The following is an 18,935-nucleotide window of genomic DNA, read 5'->3' as shown; positions in this document are numbered from 1 at the left end:
GATGAGTGAGATACATGGACAAGATGAGAACACAAAGCCGTAGCTCGGACAGGACAAGGTTCTTGGATCATGGCTAGGACTGGACGAGACCCCGAAGCCTTGACTTGGTCGAGGGAGAGACAGGAACGCAGAGCCTTGGTCGAGGGAGTGACAGGAACGTGGAACACAGAGCCAGGACCCCTCCTTGGAAACAGGACATAGGGCCGGGACTCATACACAGAACACAGAGCCGTTCGGTTAATGCAAGGATTTGTTCTTTAGGCTTTTTACTGTCTCTGTCACACTGTTTTTGTAGTTTATCACAAGTTTTGCATTTCTTTCCCAGTCGATTAGCAAAAGTCTTTCCTTGCCCCATTAACTTTTTCATTTGCATGCACATTTGATCAAACCAACCATGCAGTATTAGCTCTAATCATACATATATTCCAAGTAAGGTGTAGTAGAATGAGACAAAAACAGTGAGATTCTAACTATTGTGAAGTTTTTAGGTAGGTTGGTCTCTTTTCTAGAAAAGAGAGTACTGAGATGTAGTTTTTACAGTGGTCTTAAACATTATCTATGAGTATGATAGAGGAGATTCAGAGACACTGATTAGGAGCCAGCCACTGAGATAGAAACCAGGGCCATAAATGGAAGATAGTTAGGTGAGTCACAAACAAGAGAAAATCTGCAGGTGCTGGAAATCCAAGCAACACACACGCAATGCTGGAGGGAGGAACTCAACAGGCCAGGCAGCAGCTATGGAAAAGAGTACATAGGAGCACAAGAATTAGCAGCAGGAGTGGGCAATCTAGCCCGTTAAGCCTGCTCTGCCATTCAATAAGATCATGGCTGATCTGGCCATGGACTCATCTCCACCTACCTGCCTTTTCCCCACAACCCTTAATTCCCCTACTATGCAAAAATCTATCCAACCGTGTCTTAAATATATTTACCGAGGGAGCCTCCACTGCTTCATTGGGCAGAGGATTTCACAGAGTACAGTCGACGTTTCAGGCCATGACCCTCCAATGGGATTGGAAAGGAAGGAGAGAAGTAAGAGGTGGGGAGTGAAGGAAGAAGTACAAAGTGGCAGGTGATAGATGAAACCTCTGGTGCCCCCCCCCCCACCTCACCATTCCCCATTCCTGTCTCCCTCCCTCACTGTAACTCTTCACCTGCTCATCACCTCCCTCTGGTGCCCCCCCACTTCACCATTCCCCATTCCTGCCTCCCTCCCTCACTGTATCTCCTCACCTGCCCATCACCTCCCACTGGTGCCCCCCCCCCACTTCACCATTCCTGTCTCCCTCCCTCACTGTATCCCCTCACCTGCCCATCACCTCCCTCTGGTGCTTCTCCCCCTTCCCTTTCTTTCATAATCTTGGCTGAATCAGCAACAGTACTCTTTTCCATAGATGCTGCCTGGCTGCTGAGTTCCTTAGCATTGTATTTTGTGTTGCATAGTTAGGAGAAGCTCCTTTGGAAAGACATTGTTGAGGATGAGAAGCTCACATCCACAAAAAGTAAATGAAACAAATAGTGTTGATGGATTATAGGGTACGGCAGATAAACACAGATGGAGGAAAAGGGTAGAGGCCATGTTAGGTAACATGATGACATCTGGAACTAGGACAATTTGTACCATATAACCCATTTTATGCAATATTTTTACACTAACTCATGCAATCCATTGATTTGGTTCATGTATAAACCTTAATTAGCTTAGGAATTTCCCACTGTCCTCCACGCAGAAAAGAACAGCAAAATAAGCAACAGAAGAAGAAAGAAGACAAGAATTAATATAAGAACAACAATGAGCAAGGAGAAATTCTAACGTGTATTACATTGTCAAAATTGATGTAATATTTTCCTTGTATACTCACTGAAAATGTGCACTCACTTGCATACACACTGAGAATGTGGGAATAATTCAGCTGCTTTTATATTTATCTGGAAACTTGGGAAGCACGGTACTCAGGGAAACATTGAATGCAACCAAGCAATGATAGGAATTCTGTAATATTTCAGTGCAGTATATTTGTTTTGAAAAGATATACACAGAGGAGCTTTGGAACACACCAATTATTTCTAATTATTTCTGAGAAAGCCGAATCACTATTTAAAGTAGCCCTGAGGAAAAACAGTACTTAAGACACAAGACATAAGGTCAAGCATTTCGCTGTCTAAGTATGCTGTAAAGAATGTGCTCTATTTCAGCAAATTTCTTTGATGACTACAGTAAAAATACATTCAGCGGTGAATACATTCAGCGTAAGAATTTTTGTATGATTATTGCGGCTGGCTAACAATGTTGGGTTAGGCTGCTGTGTAATTACAAAAAAGGCAACTGAACTCGTTATTGTCATTCCTGCTTGGTGAAGATAGAGGACAAACCATTCAATCCAGGAGACCCCATTGTCTCGTTAAATTCCATTCTTGCTTTCGTTTACGCAATACTTTCAAATAAAGGTAATAGTGCAGTTGAGACAATGAACTCTGGCTTCATTTCTCCGCCCCACTCATAGGATATTGACCATGCCAGTCAAGATCAAGTCATTCAGCACTGAGAGAGGCTGAGCCAGGGCCTTGCAATTGGTATGGATCAGTTCCACACTGAGCAGAAATACCTGTGCAAACTCATGGTACATGAAATCTTTACTGAAATGTCCTAACTTGATAAAGATTAGCATGTTTACTCCAAGATAACATAATGCACTTAGCTTGCTGACAGATATTAGCTATAATAAAATTCGTCATTTACCATGTAAGTGCCACTAAAATTGCATATTGAGCACGTGGCTATCTTGAGTCATTATGGGCTGCATATACTGTATGTATTATTAAATGGAGACTATTTCAAACAGCACCATCTAGTGCATGGAGGGCCACTCAATATTCCCGCCACTGCCTGTAAGGAAACATAGAAGACCTACAGCACAATACAGGCCCTTTGGCCCACAAAGCTGTGCCGAATATGCTCTTACCTTAGAAATTACCTAAGATTACGCATAGCCCTCTATGATTCTTGAAAGATCATTACTAATGCCTCCACAATCTCTTCAGCCAACTCTTTCAGAACCCCGGGGTGTACGCCATCTGGTCCATGTTTTTTATCTACCTTCAGACCTTTCAGTTTCTGAAGAAACTTCTCCCTAGTTATGACAACTTCACACACTTCTGACCCCTGAGACTCTGGAATTTCCACCATACTGGTAGCGCCTTCCACAGCGAAGACTGATGCAAAATAATTATCCAATTCATGTGCCATTTCTTTATCACCCCATTACTACCTCTCTGGCATTATTTTCCAGTGGTCCGATATCCACTCTCACGTTTGCCCCATGACTGCAAGGGTTTCCTCTGGGTGCTCTGGTTTCCTCCCACAGTCCAAAGACATACCAGTTTGGTAGGTTAATTGGCCATTGTAAATCGTCCTGTGATTAAGCTAGGGGTTAAGTCGAGGGATTGCTGGGTAGTGCGGCTCGAAGTGCTGTACCTCAACAAACAAACAAACAAATAAATAAAAAGATAGCAATGCACAAAGCTCACATGGGTTGGACCATCCCATGTTGAATGAGGACCCATTATTTGTACACATATTTGTACATGAGTATATTATGTTACCAATGCTGCTTTGATCAATAGTGGGGAAGGTTAGGCAGGGTGTTTACTTCGGGAATAAGTACTGATTATGTTTTGAGAGATTTAACTGTGGATACCAATAAGGTGTTGAGCCCAAGTTAAGGGGCTGCTGTATAAACCAAAACTGCACGAATGTATGTGGAAGGCATGAGTGCTTTCCAATATGTCAAGAAGGCCATTATTGGTGTTTGACTCCTTTAATAGTGTGAGCATGACTCAATACGTGCAATGTTTTCATTGCAAGAAATAGCCAGAAGGGAAAATCTGTCTGTTTTCATTTCTTGGTGTTGAGACATACAAATTGATGAAAATCTTGCTGGCCCCAACTAGCAGAGGAGGCAACCAGCCAAAGTGCCAATAACCTGCCCCCATTTCCAAAGTTCAATGGTACATATTTAATCAATGAACTCTGGTGAAAATACTCTGGATTTTCTGACAAATTTGAGTCAAATACAAACGTAATTGAGTACTCTTAATATTTTCTCATCATGTACTAAGACTGTAATAGTCGCTAATTGTCTCTAAATTTCAGGTGTATAAAAACTATTAGTATCCATACAGCATTGACAGGATCCAAAGCTCTACCCCCAGCTGTACCTTCTGTAAAAACCAGTCAAGTGCATTTGGGAATAAGTTCTTGGCGCTTTACTGTCTGATATCTGGCCTTTTGGGGCCAGATATCAGACAGAAAAGTACAACTCAAAACAGGTGTAGATGATTAGTGTGATCTGCACTTTGCATCCATAGCTGGTGAGCGAGGACTTTGGGTATTAACTCCCAACTGCAGGTTTATCATTTTAATTTCTTTCCTTTATGTTCAATAGTTTTTGAATGTTTCAGAAAGTTAGGGGCACTAAGAGGCTTGAAATGTGGACTGTTTATTCCTATCCATGGGTGCTGCTTGACCTGCTGAATTCCTCCAGCAGTTTGTGCCTGTTACTCAGTATTTCCATCATCTGCAGAATCTCTTGTGTTTTTTGCCATTAGGTAGCATTGCTGTGTGAACGAAGTCACCGGAGAGAAGTGCTGGTAAACATGAAGCAATCTCTTTATTTGACAACATATCACAAATAAGCTGATAGACTTTGGAATAGAGAGGGGAGAGGAAGGGAGAGACCCTTTCAGAGCAAGGTCTACTTGACCCAGCACTACACAATATTTTATGTGCTAAAGATCAAAGAAAATTCAGGATGTCAAACAAATCCATATTTACAATGTTTCCTTTGAACTACACAGAACAGGTTCAAATGCCTGGATTTTCCCACCATCACACCCAAGATAGGTGTTATTTACTGTCGTATCCATGCAACGGGATTTTGATTGGACTCATGCATATGCAGACAGTTTCTTGGACTGTCTGGTCTGCATTTTACCATTCTGAGGTGCATTTTAAATTTAATCTTCATTGCGTATTCAGATCTGAAGGCTAGTGGCTGAAGTCAGTTAAACTAACTGTTACATATGCTAACCCGGTAGGTGCAGAATAATTGTGTAACACAATAGCAAGGATGGATGATGAGATGCACTGACTCACAGGTGATTCTCTTTAGTAGGTTTGTCATTGGTAATCTAAATAAATGTCCAGATGAAGGGTCTCGACCCAAACGTTGACTGTCCGTTTCCCTCCGTGGATGCTTTTTGACTTGCTGAGTTCCTCCAGCACCTTATTTGTTGCTCCAGGTCCCAGCAACTGCAATCTTCTGTGTCTAGATAAATGCCTTATTTTGTGCAATTATAACCTTAGAACACAGTATTGTAAAAATAGATTAGTATAGAGATAGAATGAAAGTAGAAAGTCTAGAACCAGTTTTAATAAATTTAAATAAATTGTTTAATCAAATAAAAAGACTGCTGAGGAGAATGGGCATTGATTTGTAACACGACTCCAGATTTGCAGCCGTGCCCAAAATAAATCAAATCAGCCAATAGCAAGTTAGTGAAGCTTCTGAATGTGGATGTTGCAGTGTTGACAATGCAAAAACCAAACCATTCATTCTAGTGTCTGATCCAAGCTTTACAAAGCTGTGATTCAGCTATCCAGCATTGCCGTAGTTGTCATGTAACTTTTAAATATTGGATTACACTGTGCTGCAGTTCTTTATGTACTTTTATCAGTCATTGAAAGAGCCTGATTGGAACTGAAGGTCTGTGATGAATCTGGAGCACTTGGATATAATCCACCCACATGAATTTCCCCTTTGAGATAAGAGTTTGGATAGGAGCTTTGATTTTGATTACACATGGCAACAAATAGAAAGTACTTTTAATTTGTCACTGATATTTTTTTCGATTTCATATGGCTGACTTTGAAACATCTAGCAACATTGTGTAATGGGTTGATTCTTTATAAAAAGATCAATGTATGAAGCTGCACAAAATATTTCAAAAATCATTCTTACTGTTGGACATTGCAAGCAGTACTTTATTTGGTAGGGACAAGTCATACCAGCACCTGATCCACAAATGCAAGTTTTTTTGCATTTGTACATTGAAGCTGATTATTTTTTCCCTGTAAAGAGTATCTCCTTAGCGAGTCAAGAGGAAGATTCTTAAAAATGTTATGACTTTAGGTATTTCTTTAATAAAGACTTTGCAGGGGCAGATGTTCAAATATTAAAATGCAAGTTAATATTCTTAATGTCATTAGAGTAATGAACGCATTCAACACAGGAGCCAGGAGAATAAAGAAATAGGTCCCATCATGATTTGCAATTATTTCTTTACACAATGTGGTATTACTGATGAATATATCTTGCTTCTACGTTAAAGCATTTATTTTATAAACACTTTGCATTTGTGTGTATGTGTGTGTGAGAGAGAGAGAGAGAGAAAAGAATTTCAAATTAGTCAGATATAAAAATAGCAAAATGAAGTTAATTCGGTCTTGCTTTAGCAAATTCACTTGGAGGCTATTGTGAATTTTGGCCTGCATGAGAAATCAAGGGTAAGACATGTGAAGTAGGTGGGTGAAATAACTTAACTTACAACAAGTGATTGTATATTTGTACCAAATGCATTTTGAGTGTCTAAGATGCATTAGTGGATATAAGAGGGAATCTTGTTAATGGAAGGGACTTAGAGTGTAATGGTCAATCTCTTGCAGCTCATATCTGTGCCTGTAATTGTCAGATTTTCTTTCTATGACCAGCAAGAAAGGCATACTATAGGATCTAGCAATCTAATTATGTGGGCCCTTCGACAAGTTCAACATTATTTTAACAAGTATTCTTTAAGTTTAAAATATTTTTAAAGATTTCTTCAGTAGTTTATAAACCAATTATCTATGAAAGTAAGAGACTTTAGAGTGCACACTTCATAAATGATGAATTGGTTATTGTTTGCAACCCAGAAATTACAAGGTCCCTCATTTTAAAAATACATTGTTCAATTCAGATTTACAGCATCCGGTGACAAATCTTAACAGTTGGACTTTGTGGCTATAAGCTTTCATTGTTCCAAAATAACATCTGAACAATTTGCTGTAGCATCAATAACATGATATAGAACATGCCTTTGTATATCATGGGTGGGAGGTGGTCCATGCAGTGGTCGGCATTTTTCATTCACGTGCTGCACAGTTTCAGCTTCCACTGCAAACGTACAAGTCCTGAACTTGTTGGCGGCTCTTCATCAGAAATTCTGCAGTTGGACTCTGAAGTTGGAATCCTTGAGGAATCCATCACTGGAGCATAAACTTGCTCTATTGTAACAGTCATTTTTGGGAATCTGCCATTTGAACTTGTACCAATAATTTTGAATGCTTCCAAATGTCAAGGATAATCAGAAGCATTCAAAGGCTCGGACAGTTGGTTAAGCCCGGGGGCATTGCTTAGCCAGCTGGCACTTTTTCCCCTCCCATTTTGCAGGTGTGGATTTATTTCTTAGCACCCATTTGATGGCATTATCTTGCATTTATCCTATTTGTTTTTATTTTGCTTTGCAATGTCTTAGTGAGCAAATCGGCAGTTCCAGAAAAGAAGGGCCGTCCTCACCACACTGTTGTCAGCAAGTGCTGGCCCATATCCCATTTACTGTACGAGAGGTCCAGTAGTCCATAGAGGTTTTTATTAGTGTAATCACCCTTGCAGCAGTTCTCTGGTAAAATATGGGTGGGTTGTGCCATCACCTAGTGATACAGAGCCTGCTGAGTCATTGGTTAATGTAGCAGTTATCTAATTGGGACACGGAGCACTTTTGGACTTTTCTGTCACGATATCTAATGAGATGTGTTGTGCTTGCATGTCAGCAGGATGTAGAAGAGGAAGGTACTGACTTGGAAGATGCTATAGAGGATGAAGAAGACACAGCCGAACGGGAAAGATGGAGACAAGCCCGTATAGCTGCGTTGGCGCGACTGCGAACTGCAGCACAGAAGCTTCTCGAAGCTACAGGGAAAATAGTGGCTATTCTGCTCCTGGCATTAGCTGGTAAATGCTTCTGTGACAACTGTTCATTCATGCACTAATTAAGCTGTTTAATTTTGGATGTGTATCTTTTTGTCTCATGGAACAGAATCCATTTGTGATTTATCGGTCTGGTTACTACCGAACATGGATTTGGTTCTGGTGACTAAAACAAGAAATTGGTGCCTGCTTTTGTTGTTGTTCCTTTCTGCACCTTGTGGTGCATCGGGTGGCAACCTTGCTCTTTCTTTAGCATTTGTCTGTTTTTTTTAATGACGCTAAACCAAGCACAGGTGGAAAGCGTGCAAGAAGCTGGCCGGATTTGAATATGAGTCTACTCACCTCAAGGTCTGGTGTGGATACCACTACACCGCCAGCCTACTAGTGTCTACTTTACTGATCTTCACAGAGTATGCTGTTGTTTCAAACAGTTGAGTCATAGACTTTCCCCTTTAGTCACATGCAGAAAACACGGCTATGTAATTGGACTATGTACAGTATTCTGTTTCTGGGCAACTTCTATTGAGCTAGGTTGTGGAGGTGAATTATAATGAATATTTGCTGCAATATATCTTTATTTTACATGCGATTGATGTTACATTTTACCAATGAACTTAACAATTGTGACATAGAGGTTAGTAGCCTCTGAGTGCATACAGGAATAAAGCTCATGACATTTATTGAAGATAATTTCAAAGCAGATGTCTTACAGTTTGTATATTCATGTAATGCGGATTCTGTTACTTTCATCTTGCAGGAATTACCGTTCCGTCTGCATTCTCTGGTGTTTATTATCTGTTTTTCATTGGAATTTGTACCTGGTGGGCCTGTCACTGTCCAATGAGCCATGTTGGATTTAACACAATATGTGTGATGGTGGCAGTTTACACTGCGGGCCACATTATCTGCCTGTATATCTACCAGTCTGCGTTTATCCAGGAGATGTTCCCCCCTGGTGGGCTCTGGTCCAGGTAAGGAGAAGATGAATATATATGTTATTTACATGCACCAAAATAATTGCATGGTGGCCTATTTATAATAAAAAAAACCTTGATGCTAGAATGATGTCCATTTTTTAATAGTTTTGGTACAATTCCCCTCTCCTGATGGAGGAAATAATATATAACAGCCATTTTCTGAGAGCATGTAAGGAAATGGCAATTATTTTAGCTGTTCTTTCAATCTGATACAGAAAATACTGCAAAACTGGACATTTAATATATCTTGAGATCCATCAAAACTGTGCTTAGGGAGGCATAAACACCAGAGATTCTGCAGATTCTAGAAATCTTAAGGAGAACACACACAAAATCAGAATTAGAATCAGGTTTATTATCACCGGCATGTGTCGTGAAATTTGTTAACTTAGCAGCAGCAGTTCAAAGCAACGTATAATATAGAAACTAAATAAATTACAGTATATGTATATTAAATCAATTAAAAATTGTGCAAAAACAGAAATAATATATATTTTAAAAAATGAGGTAGTGTTCAAGGGTTCAATATCCATTTAGGAATCAGATGGCAGAGGGGAAGAAGCTGTTTCTGAATCGTTGAGTGTGTGCCTTTATGCTTCTGTACCTCCTACCTGATGGTAGCAGTGAGAAAAGGGCATGCCCTGGGTGCTGGGGGTCCTTAAAAATGGACGCTGCCTTTCTGAGACACTGCTCCTTGAAGATGTCATGGGTACTTTGTAGGCTGTACTCAAGATGGAGCCGACTAAATTTATGACCCTCTGCAGCTGCTTTTGGTCCTGTGCAGCAGCCCCTCTCTGCGCCCCCCCCCCATCCCCATACCAGGCAGTGATGCAGCCTGTCAGAATGCTCTCCATGGTACATCTATAGAAGTTTTTGAGTGTATTTGTTGACATCCCAAATCTCTTCAAACTCCCAATGAAGGCAAGTTGCTGTCTTGCCGTCATTATAGCTGCATCGATATGTTGGGACCAGGTTAGATCCTCAGAGATCTTGATACCAAGGAACTTGAAACTCTCTCCACTTCTGATCCCTCTATCAGGATTAGTATGTGTTCCTTCATCTTACCCGTCCTGAAGTCCACAATCAGCTCTTTCGTCTTACTGACATTGAGTGCAAGGTTGTTGCTGCGACAGCACTCTACTAGTTGGTAAATCTCACTCAGCAAGTCGGGTAGCATTTATAGAAGGGAATAAACAGTTGGCCCAAAACATCAGCTGCTTATTCCCCACCTATAGATGCTGCCTGACTTGCTGAGTTTCTCCAGCATTTTGTGTGTATTGCCTGGATGTGCAGATGATGTTGGTAAGAGTGGGATGTGAATGATATCTAAAAAGTGTCTGAAAGCAGGAACACAGAAACAATCTGGTGAGGTTTGACCTTGTGCCATCAGATGAACTCTGGCTTAAATCATCAAGCTGTACTGTAAACGAGAAAGAGGAGAGCAGTCAAGTTAATAGTGTGGAACAGGAAGAAAACATTTTTTAAAATAACATTGGCTATGTTGGCAAGGTGAGTTTATCAACCCACAAGCAGCCCACATTCCTGACCCTTCATGTCTGGGACCTCACCTGGCTCAGCCAGCCTTCAGTCCCAACCGCCAACTCTGGCTGCACGTCCCACTCGCACTCTGGACCCTGACCGCACACTCCGGATTAATGAGTGAGCCGGGTGCTGGGCCCGTTCAGATTTCCAAGCTCTCAGATACTTGATTAGTGGAGTTGTAATTGATTGCACATGATGAAAAGACATTAAAAGAAACAAAAATAGTATTTACTAACATGGTGTTAAGTATAAGAAACAAAGCACAGCAAACTAACTATGTTGCTGTGTTTATCTGAGGTTTTATTTTCGGAACAAGTTTGCAGAGAGAATAAGATCTGAAAGTCCTGGTCAGACAGCGTTATGGAGAGGAAGGCAAGGCTCTTTGTCCATGGCACTTTGTAGATGAGGAATCATTGACCTGAATTTTTCCATCATGTACTGGTTTTAGTTCAGGTCTGTGGCATTGCTGGAGTGGTTTGCTTTTCATGTTACCGGATAAAACTGTGGGTTAGCAGAAGCTGAATGGAGTTTTTCCTGTATCAGTTAATTGTTTTGTAGACGCTGGCAAGCTGCATCAAGGACAAACTTTTGATATGTGCTGCTCAACTTCCTATTCATTAAGAATAGCGTTATAATTTCTACAGCCATTTTTTATATAGGCATCTGTTAGTCTCGTGAGACCATGGATTTGCACCTTGGAAGGTTTCCAGGGCGCAGGCCTGGGCAAGGTTGTATGGAAGACCGGCAGTTGCCCATGCTGCAAGTCTCCCCTCTCCACGCCAGTGATGTCGTCGAAGGGAAGGGCATTAGGACCCATACAGCTTGGCACCAGTGTCGTCGCAGAGCAGTGTGTGTGGTTAAGTGCCTTGCTCAAGGACACAACACGCTGCCTCAGCCAAGGCTCGAACTAGCACCCTTCAGATCACTAGACAAACGCCTTAACCATTTGGCCAACACGTGCCAACACATTACAGCTGGATTAAATTATATTCAAGAGTGGCGATGGTGATTTGCTATTTCCCCATCTGCTTCAATGGTGCTTTGAAGCCAGTTCATTAAACTCTGGGCTTCAAAGCTCCTTGCATTTTTGCAAGTGTGAGGCAGCTTGACCAGCGCTTTTTGCAGCAGGACACGCTGAACCAATAAAACGAGTTGCACACTCTTGTTCATCTCTTCCCACAACCTGCTTGTCTTGTATCAGTCCCAGGAGCTGCTAAAAAGACAGGGAATAGCAGGGTAGATGCACCCCTGAAGTGTTACTGGTAAGTTGCTGGGGTTCCCAGTGGTCATCCAACTCGTAAATTGTGTCTATTGCTTTGCCCATCTCCCCATCACTTGAAATTCTGTTCAAGTACCAAGGCAACTTCTTTAAACAAATTAAAAATTAAGAAAGAATCTTAAGCTGGCACTCAACTGTTTTATAATTATATCCAGTAATAGAATTTGTATTCCGTAAGGGTCTTACTAAGGGAGCAACCTTTTAATGTTCATGTTTAAAACGGCAGATTTCAGAGTGTCAGACAATATAAGCATCTGAACTTTAGCCTTGCAGTGTATCCAGATGTTTACCAGCATTGTTTCTGATTCGAGACACACTTCTCGGTTTCTCCTGTCCCTGGATACCAGTGCCTCCTCCTGATGTGTACTGAGAACAGGAAGCCTGCTCGGTCGTGGGGCACGCCATGACTGCAGACAGTTTCTTTTTTCCCCTCTGATTACTGCTTAGAGAGTCCGATGACACAGTTTATTTCAGTACCATTCACTGACGGGAGATTGGCACAGGAAATCCACATTTGTTTCTGCAGCAGACAGAAGGAAATGAGTCTGCCTGGTTAACAGGGAAATTTGGTAACTGACTGCTCAGAATCAGAATCACGTTTATTACTACTGACATACAGTACTGTGTAGCTAGGGTGCCTAAAACTTTTGTACTGTACTGCTGCCGCAAAAAAAACAAATTTGGTGGCATACGTGAGTGATGGTAAAGCTGATTCAGATATGGGTCTCTCTTGTGGACTGAAAGTGGGAAGGGGGCAGCGAGAGGGAAAGGGGGGAGCACCAGAGGGACATTCTGTAATGCTCAATAAACCAATTGTTCGAAATCAAATGACCCAGCCTGGTGTCTCAGGGCTGGGTGTGTCAGCACCCGTGCGGCCCTGCCACCCCTGCCCCACGGCACTCCTTTGCTGCCATCCGTCCCACACCCCTCCCATGGCGCTCCACCCTCACCATTCCCAATATCCTTCACTCCCGCCAGATGTACAAACTCACTTTCCTCTCCACGTTGACAAATACAGTACTGTGCAAAAAGTCTTGGGGACCCTGTAGCACTGTATGTCGCGAAATTTGTTGTTTTGCAGCAGCAGTACAGTGCAATACATGAAGTGTGCAATAAATTACAATTTATCTAAATGAAATAAGTTGTGCAAAAAAAATGAGGTAAGGTTCATGATGTCATTGTCCTTTCAGAAATCTGATGGTAGCGGGAAGAAGCTGTTCCTGAAAGTGCTGAGTGTGTGTCTTCGGGCTCCTGTTTTAGATTAACACAGAAGACGTGCAGATAAAGAAATAGCCACAGAAGAATAGAAATTCAAATAAATGTCAGTTGTTGAAACTCTAAAATAATATCTGTAAATGCTAGAAATGATCAGCAGGCCAGACAGCAACTGCAGGTAGGGTAATGGAGCTAATTCAAAGGCCCTCCGTAATTTATGCTATGTGGCAGGTACACAAATACTGTGAAGGAGACAGCAAGGGAGGAGGAGTGGCATCAAATTGGAGACTATTTGGGAAAGGAATTCAAAGCAGGGAGAGCACATTTATATTTGGAGAAAGAGAAAGGGGTGAAGTTGGGCAGGGGGGAAAAGGGATAAGGTGAAAAGAAGAGGAAAAGACTAGTCCAGGACAAAAGATTAGGAACTGGGATATTGAGTGGGAAAGAGTGGAGTTACTGGATATGAGGGAGAAAAGGGGAGGTGAACAACTTTACTGCCAGTGGTGACCAGATGGCCCATGGGAGGATGGGTGCTAATTAATGACAAGGAGGGGCCTGAGCCAGCTCAAGGCTCTCAAACACTGGTGAACAACTAGAGGACAGTACAGTAAGGCTAAGTAAACTGCAGCTAAGCTTGGGTTAGAATCTTCCTCCCAAAGTTGTGAATTAACCACCAGTTACTGGGTCAATTTACTGTGTCACCCTCCCCTGTAACTAAACAATTGAGGCCTCAGGCTTAAATTTGTCATAGCCCTTTAGTGCAAAAACGTTAAGGCCAATTGTGGCAACTCAGCTGCTGACCAGACAAGAGCCTGTTTAACAACATACAACAGGAATTTCACAGCTGTGCGTTCTAGTTCATTTCTGCCCAGTCGTCTTTTCAACCACAGTGCCTCAGATGGAAATCTTCAGCTTTAGCTGGGCATTTGGCATTCTTGAGGTGAAATGTTTCCATTCAGGAAGAGAAATAATGAAGGAATGAGTCACGCCTGCCTGCTTTTTGCGTGGCCAGGGCTTGGTTATAGGGCCGGTGCAAGCATATCATTGGATCACCTGTCTTTTTATGTTTGGCTGTAAAATGATGGTTGGACTGCTTAAAGGGGATTTTTTTTCCACCAAATACACAGAGAATGAGAGTTTTCACTTTTCATTAGTGCTGATTCACTAGCTACTGTCGATCTGTAAAATCTCCAAGTGTGGTGTACTTTGATTTTGATTGTTCTTTTGCCACAATGATTGCACTTACTGGCAGCAAACAACTCCTGCCTTAAGATACTCTTTTATTTTTACTTCTTACCTTCTGATACACAATCAGTGGCCACTTCATTAGGTATGGGAGGTATGATTATGGTCTTCTGCTGCAGTAATCCATCCACCAAGGTTCAACATGGTGTGCGTTCAGAGGTGCTGTTCTGCGCACCACTGTTGTAACATGGGGTTATTTGAGTTACTGTCACCTTTCTGTCAGCTTGAACCAGTCTGGCCATTCTCCTCTGACCTCTCTCAAGGCATTTTCACCCACAGAACTGCCACTCACTGGATGTTTTTTTTGCTTTTCACACCTTTCTCTGTAAAGTCTAGAGACTGTTTAGTGAGAAAATCCCAGGAGATAATTTTCTGCGAACCACCCCATCTGGCACCAACAATCATTCCACGGTTAAAGTTGCTTAGGTAACATTTCTTCCAACTTCTATTGTTTGGTCTGAAGAACAGCTGAACCTCTTGACATGTCTGCATCTTTTATTTGTTGAACTGCTGCCCGTGATTGGTTAACTGGATATTTGCATTAATGATTAGATATTTACATAACAGATATACTGATAATATGGCTACTGAGTGTCGTCCTGTTAATTCTGGTAGCAGTGGCATCAGCGCCGGACTTCGGAACGAAGGCTCTTGAGTTCGAATCCAAGTCGGCACCCCCCCCCCCCGCCCCCCCCGAGCACACTTCCCATCCGTGCCGGGTCGAGCATCAAGCTAGCCACTCGGCCTTGTAAACAACAAGGGTTGAGTCAGGAACGTTCATATCATGTCCCGATTAATCCGAAAGGAGACCAATCCTGACACTACGCGCCAGACAAGAATGGCTGACCGTCTGGTGTGACACGCTAGGAAGTATACTTTCAAGATAAATGTTGGGTTTCTTCCAGATTTTTGTTGTTGATATAAGTTCATCCAAAGGATTGCAAACACTAAATAAAATCATCAGTAAGGTATGTCTTACCAGTGAAGTAGATTTGTTTACACACAAAGTAAACTCCTGAAGTCCAACTCTGGACACTTTACTCCAGAATTTACACTTGTAGCACCGATTACTTCAGTGCTCTGCAATTGAAAATGTCCACACCATCTAGATTACAGCCATTGAAAGGCAAGGAGATACAGTAAAGTTGAAGCAAAAAGAAAGGGAGAAAGACTAGAAGCAAAGGAGATCAGTAACAGGAATCCTGAGTGAAAAAGTAGTCATACTTGCATGGCTAATGTAATTTCCACATCAGTTGCAGATTAAGTTGTGTAATCTGCAGAAGAGGAAATGACAGAAAAATGATTGTTATTGTGTTTCAGTCTGTGTTAATACATTTGAGTTGTACAGGACTGAAATAAACAGTCACATACCATACCATCCAATTTCTGGGCCAAAGTCAGTGACTGCTTTCCAAGAGTTCTGTTGCAAAAGTATTTACTGTTGAAGTAGTTCATGTTATTTAGGGATCGGCTGTTGTTGTGGTGCTTTCTCAGATAAAGGTGGACTAGCAAAGGTTGGGACTGAAATAAGGTAATGTGAGTGCTTACCTTTTGTCCTCCTGGGTTTCCTCCCCGTTCCCTTCATTGGCCCGACAATAGTACTGACCCAGATTGCTCCACTCCATCCACCAGTCTTCCCTTACCTTGACCCTCTGCTTGGTCCACACCCTGATTTCCCCTTCCCTTCTGCCAAACCCACACTTCCTCACCAATTAAGCACAGCCATGAAAATGTGGAACACCAGTTCTAAAGTCTGCAGCAATGGGCTCCCGACCAAAGCGGCCATTATACCATTCGATATCCATTTCGCTCATTCTTTAGGGTGCACTGAAGTTTCTTGATCATTGTTTATAATCCCCTCAACGATCCTCTAAAATGGAAATACTTTCCTCAGCATTAATGCATTTTCCTCACAATTGCACAATTGAGAAACCTTTTGAATGTTTTTGGAATAAATCTGTTTCAACCTTTTTCCATGTCCGTGGCAGGTGTGACTTGCTGTCTTCAGTTTTATTGCATAATTGGTACTTGAGCATTAAAGCCGATCCAGTCACATGCTTCAGTGAACCTTCATTGTGTAACTTGAATGATTACTCATGGTTTACAGAAGTTTATTTTTATTTTTACTTTATTTATTTAGAGATTCAGTGTGGAAACAGGCCCTTCCAGCCCAATGAGCCGCACAGCCCAGCAACCCACCTATTTAACCCTAGCCTAATCACAGGACAATTTACAATGACCAGTTAACCTACTAATGACATACAACAACCAGTTAACCGACTAACCAGTAAGTCTTCGGAATGTGTGGGAAGAAACTGGAGCACACAGAGAAAACCACTTAATCAAAGGGAGAACCCACAAACTCATGAAAGAATCTTGTTGGAAATGAACTCCCCCTGACGCCCCAAGCTGTAGCAGCATTGCGCTAACTGCTACACTGCCGTGGCGCCCTAAGGATGTCTGAACTGACTGGCTGGAAACCGGGATTGGGCACAGTAACCCTATATTTATATTCTGGAGAATATTTTGAGTAGTTGATGTTGTATTTGCTATAAACAAAGTTCTCTATAGGTTGAAGAGGACAAAATGTAATGATCTAACTTTAATGCCACAATGTACTTTTGTCAATAGTGCCACCTTGTGACTCAGATTGAAAATAATCATGCAGAAATATCTGTGGAAATATTTGGATTCAATGTAAACAAGATCTTTTTCCTAATCATTTGAGAAAATTAGTGCAGAAGAAATAGTAACATTAAACATTCCAAAATCCTTTTCTTTTTCAATCTTTTTTATTAATTTCAAAATACAGAAACAGAACATAGCCATAATACAAATAGAAGGAGATGTAATGTTACACTTAAAAAGATTAATTGCAAAACCAAGTAGTGGAAATTAACAAAGCTCCCAAACATGTAGAACTAACCACGGATAATACAAAATAAAAAAAAAACTGGAAAAAAAAATGAAAAAGAAAATAAAACAAAACAAAAAAAAACCCATCCCCAAAGAAAACAAAATTAGTCAACTAACCTAAAAGACTTGGGCAAAACTAACAGCTTAAAAATGGAAAAGAAGAAAACCTTAGTGTCGACGACTCCATTCCCCTCCAACAACAGTACAGGGAGATAAAACAAGTTTGGAAATGATCAAATTACATCAAATGAAAATGCTGAATGAATGGCCTCCAAGTTTTTTCAAACTTAATAGAAGGGTCATAAACTGCACTTCTAATTTTCTCCAAATTCAAACACACCATAGTTTGTGAAAACCAATGAAATACAGTAGGAGGGTTGATCTCTTTCCAATTCAACAAAATGGATCTTCTAGCTATTAAAGTAAGAAATGCAATCATCCTTCGTGATGAAGAGGTTAAATTATTTAAGTCTATCATTGGTAGTCCAAAGATAGCAGTAATTGGATGAGGTTGTAAGTCTATATTTAGGACCGTTGAAATAATATCAAAAATATCTTTCCAATATTTCTCCAACAAGGGACATGACCAGAACATGTGGGTTAAAGAAGCTATCTTGGAATGACATCTGTCACATATTGGATTAATATAAGAGTAATAACGAGATAGTTTATCTTTGGACATGTGAGTCCTGTGCACTACTTTAAACTGTATCAACCTATGCTTAGCACATACAGAGGATGAATTCACCAACTGAAGAATTTTTTCCCATTTTTCAGTCGGTATAATAATCTCAAATTCTCTTTCCCAGTCAGCTTTGATTTTATTAGAAGCATCAGGACATAGATTCATAGTTATATTATATATAATTGCTACTACACTTTTCTGAGAGAGTTTTAAATCTAAGATTTTTTCCAAAGTGTCCATTGGATATGGATGTGGAAAATTAGGAGAGACAGTAATTAAAAAGTTTCTAATCTGTAGATATCTAAAAAAGTGAGATCTGGGTAACATTCCAAAATCCTAAGTGGGATTTTGCAGGCTTTATAATATATCCTATTGAAATTATGTCTGAATGTTGTTTCTTTATGCCCATTAATGTCTTTTTATAAAAAGGGCAGGATTTATGGACTGGGATATTCTATTTTAGCTCTTTTCTTTCTGAGCTGGCTGCTTTTCACGGATCCTGCTTCTTGTGTTATTCATGCGCAGTTAAAGAGTGAGGCTGGGGCTTTGCTGGTAAATGCTGGTGGTTCTGAAAGAACTGCTGGTATTTGCTTTTTAAATGGAAGCAGGTTTGGGATTTCCACAAATGTGTAGTCAAAGACGGAAAGTTGGCAATGGTTGGCAACGAATATTTTGGAACACTGCACCATAATTCCCTGCGGTATGATAAAGACTCCCAGTATTTACACTGGGCAACTGACCCTCTGATCTTGTGCCAGGTTATATGGTACAGGATCTGGGATCACACTGATTTCAATGCAGATTGCCGGGCCATGAGGAGGAAAAGAAATGAGTAGGGAAAGTCCATTCTCTACAGTTTTGAAATTGCCTACTGTTTGAGCTGATTTAAGCTTTTTAGCTGTAATTTATGAAGAAAATTATTTTGACACTCTTGTGTTGACAGCATGGCTGAGGTTGGGTCAGAATATTCAGGGGCATTTTAGAGGTATCGCATCGTCAGTGAATTCTAGGACTCCCTGCTGCTGTTCATGTAATATTGCTGGAGTCCA

The 18,935-nt window shown here is 41.0% G+C and overlaps 1 protein-coding gene across 5 annotated transcripts in view; it reads left to right on the top strand.

Annotated features, from left to right (window-relative positions):
* Positions 1-18,935, top strand: part of piezo1 (piezo type mechanosensitive ion channel component 1 (Er blood group)) — a 312,347-nt gene that overhangs the window by 174,067 nt on the left and 119,345 nt on the right. For 4 of the 5 annotated variants that reach the window (XM_063067071.1, XM_063067068.1, XM_063067072.1 and 1 more), the window contains exons 6-7: positions 7,871-8,051; positions 8,785-8,998. In XM_063067071.1, the coding sequence (XP_062923141.1) occupies positions 7,871-8,051; positions 8,785-8,998 (395 nt within the window). The remainder of the gene's footprint in view (positions 1-7,870; positions 8,052-8,784; positions 8,999-18,935) is intronic. The other variant, XM_063067069.1, reaches the window with a different exon arrangement.

Source organism: Mobula hypostoma, chromosome 14 (assembly GCF_963921235.1).
Source record: "Mobula hypostoma chromosome 14, sMobHyp1.1, whole genome shotgun sequence".
Classification (NCBI taxonomy): domain Eukaryota; kingdom Metazoa; phylum Chordata; class Chondrichthyes; order Myliobatiformes; family Myliobatidae; genus Mobula; species Mobula hypostoma.
The sequence above is the reverse complement of the archived record's forward strand: the minus strand, read 5'-3'. Positions and strand labels throughout refer to the sequence as shown.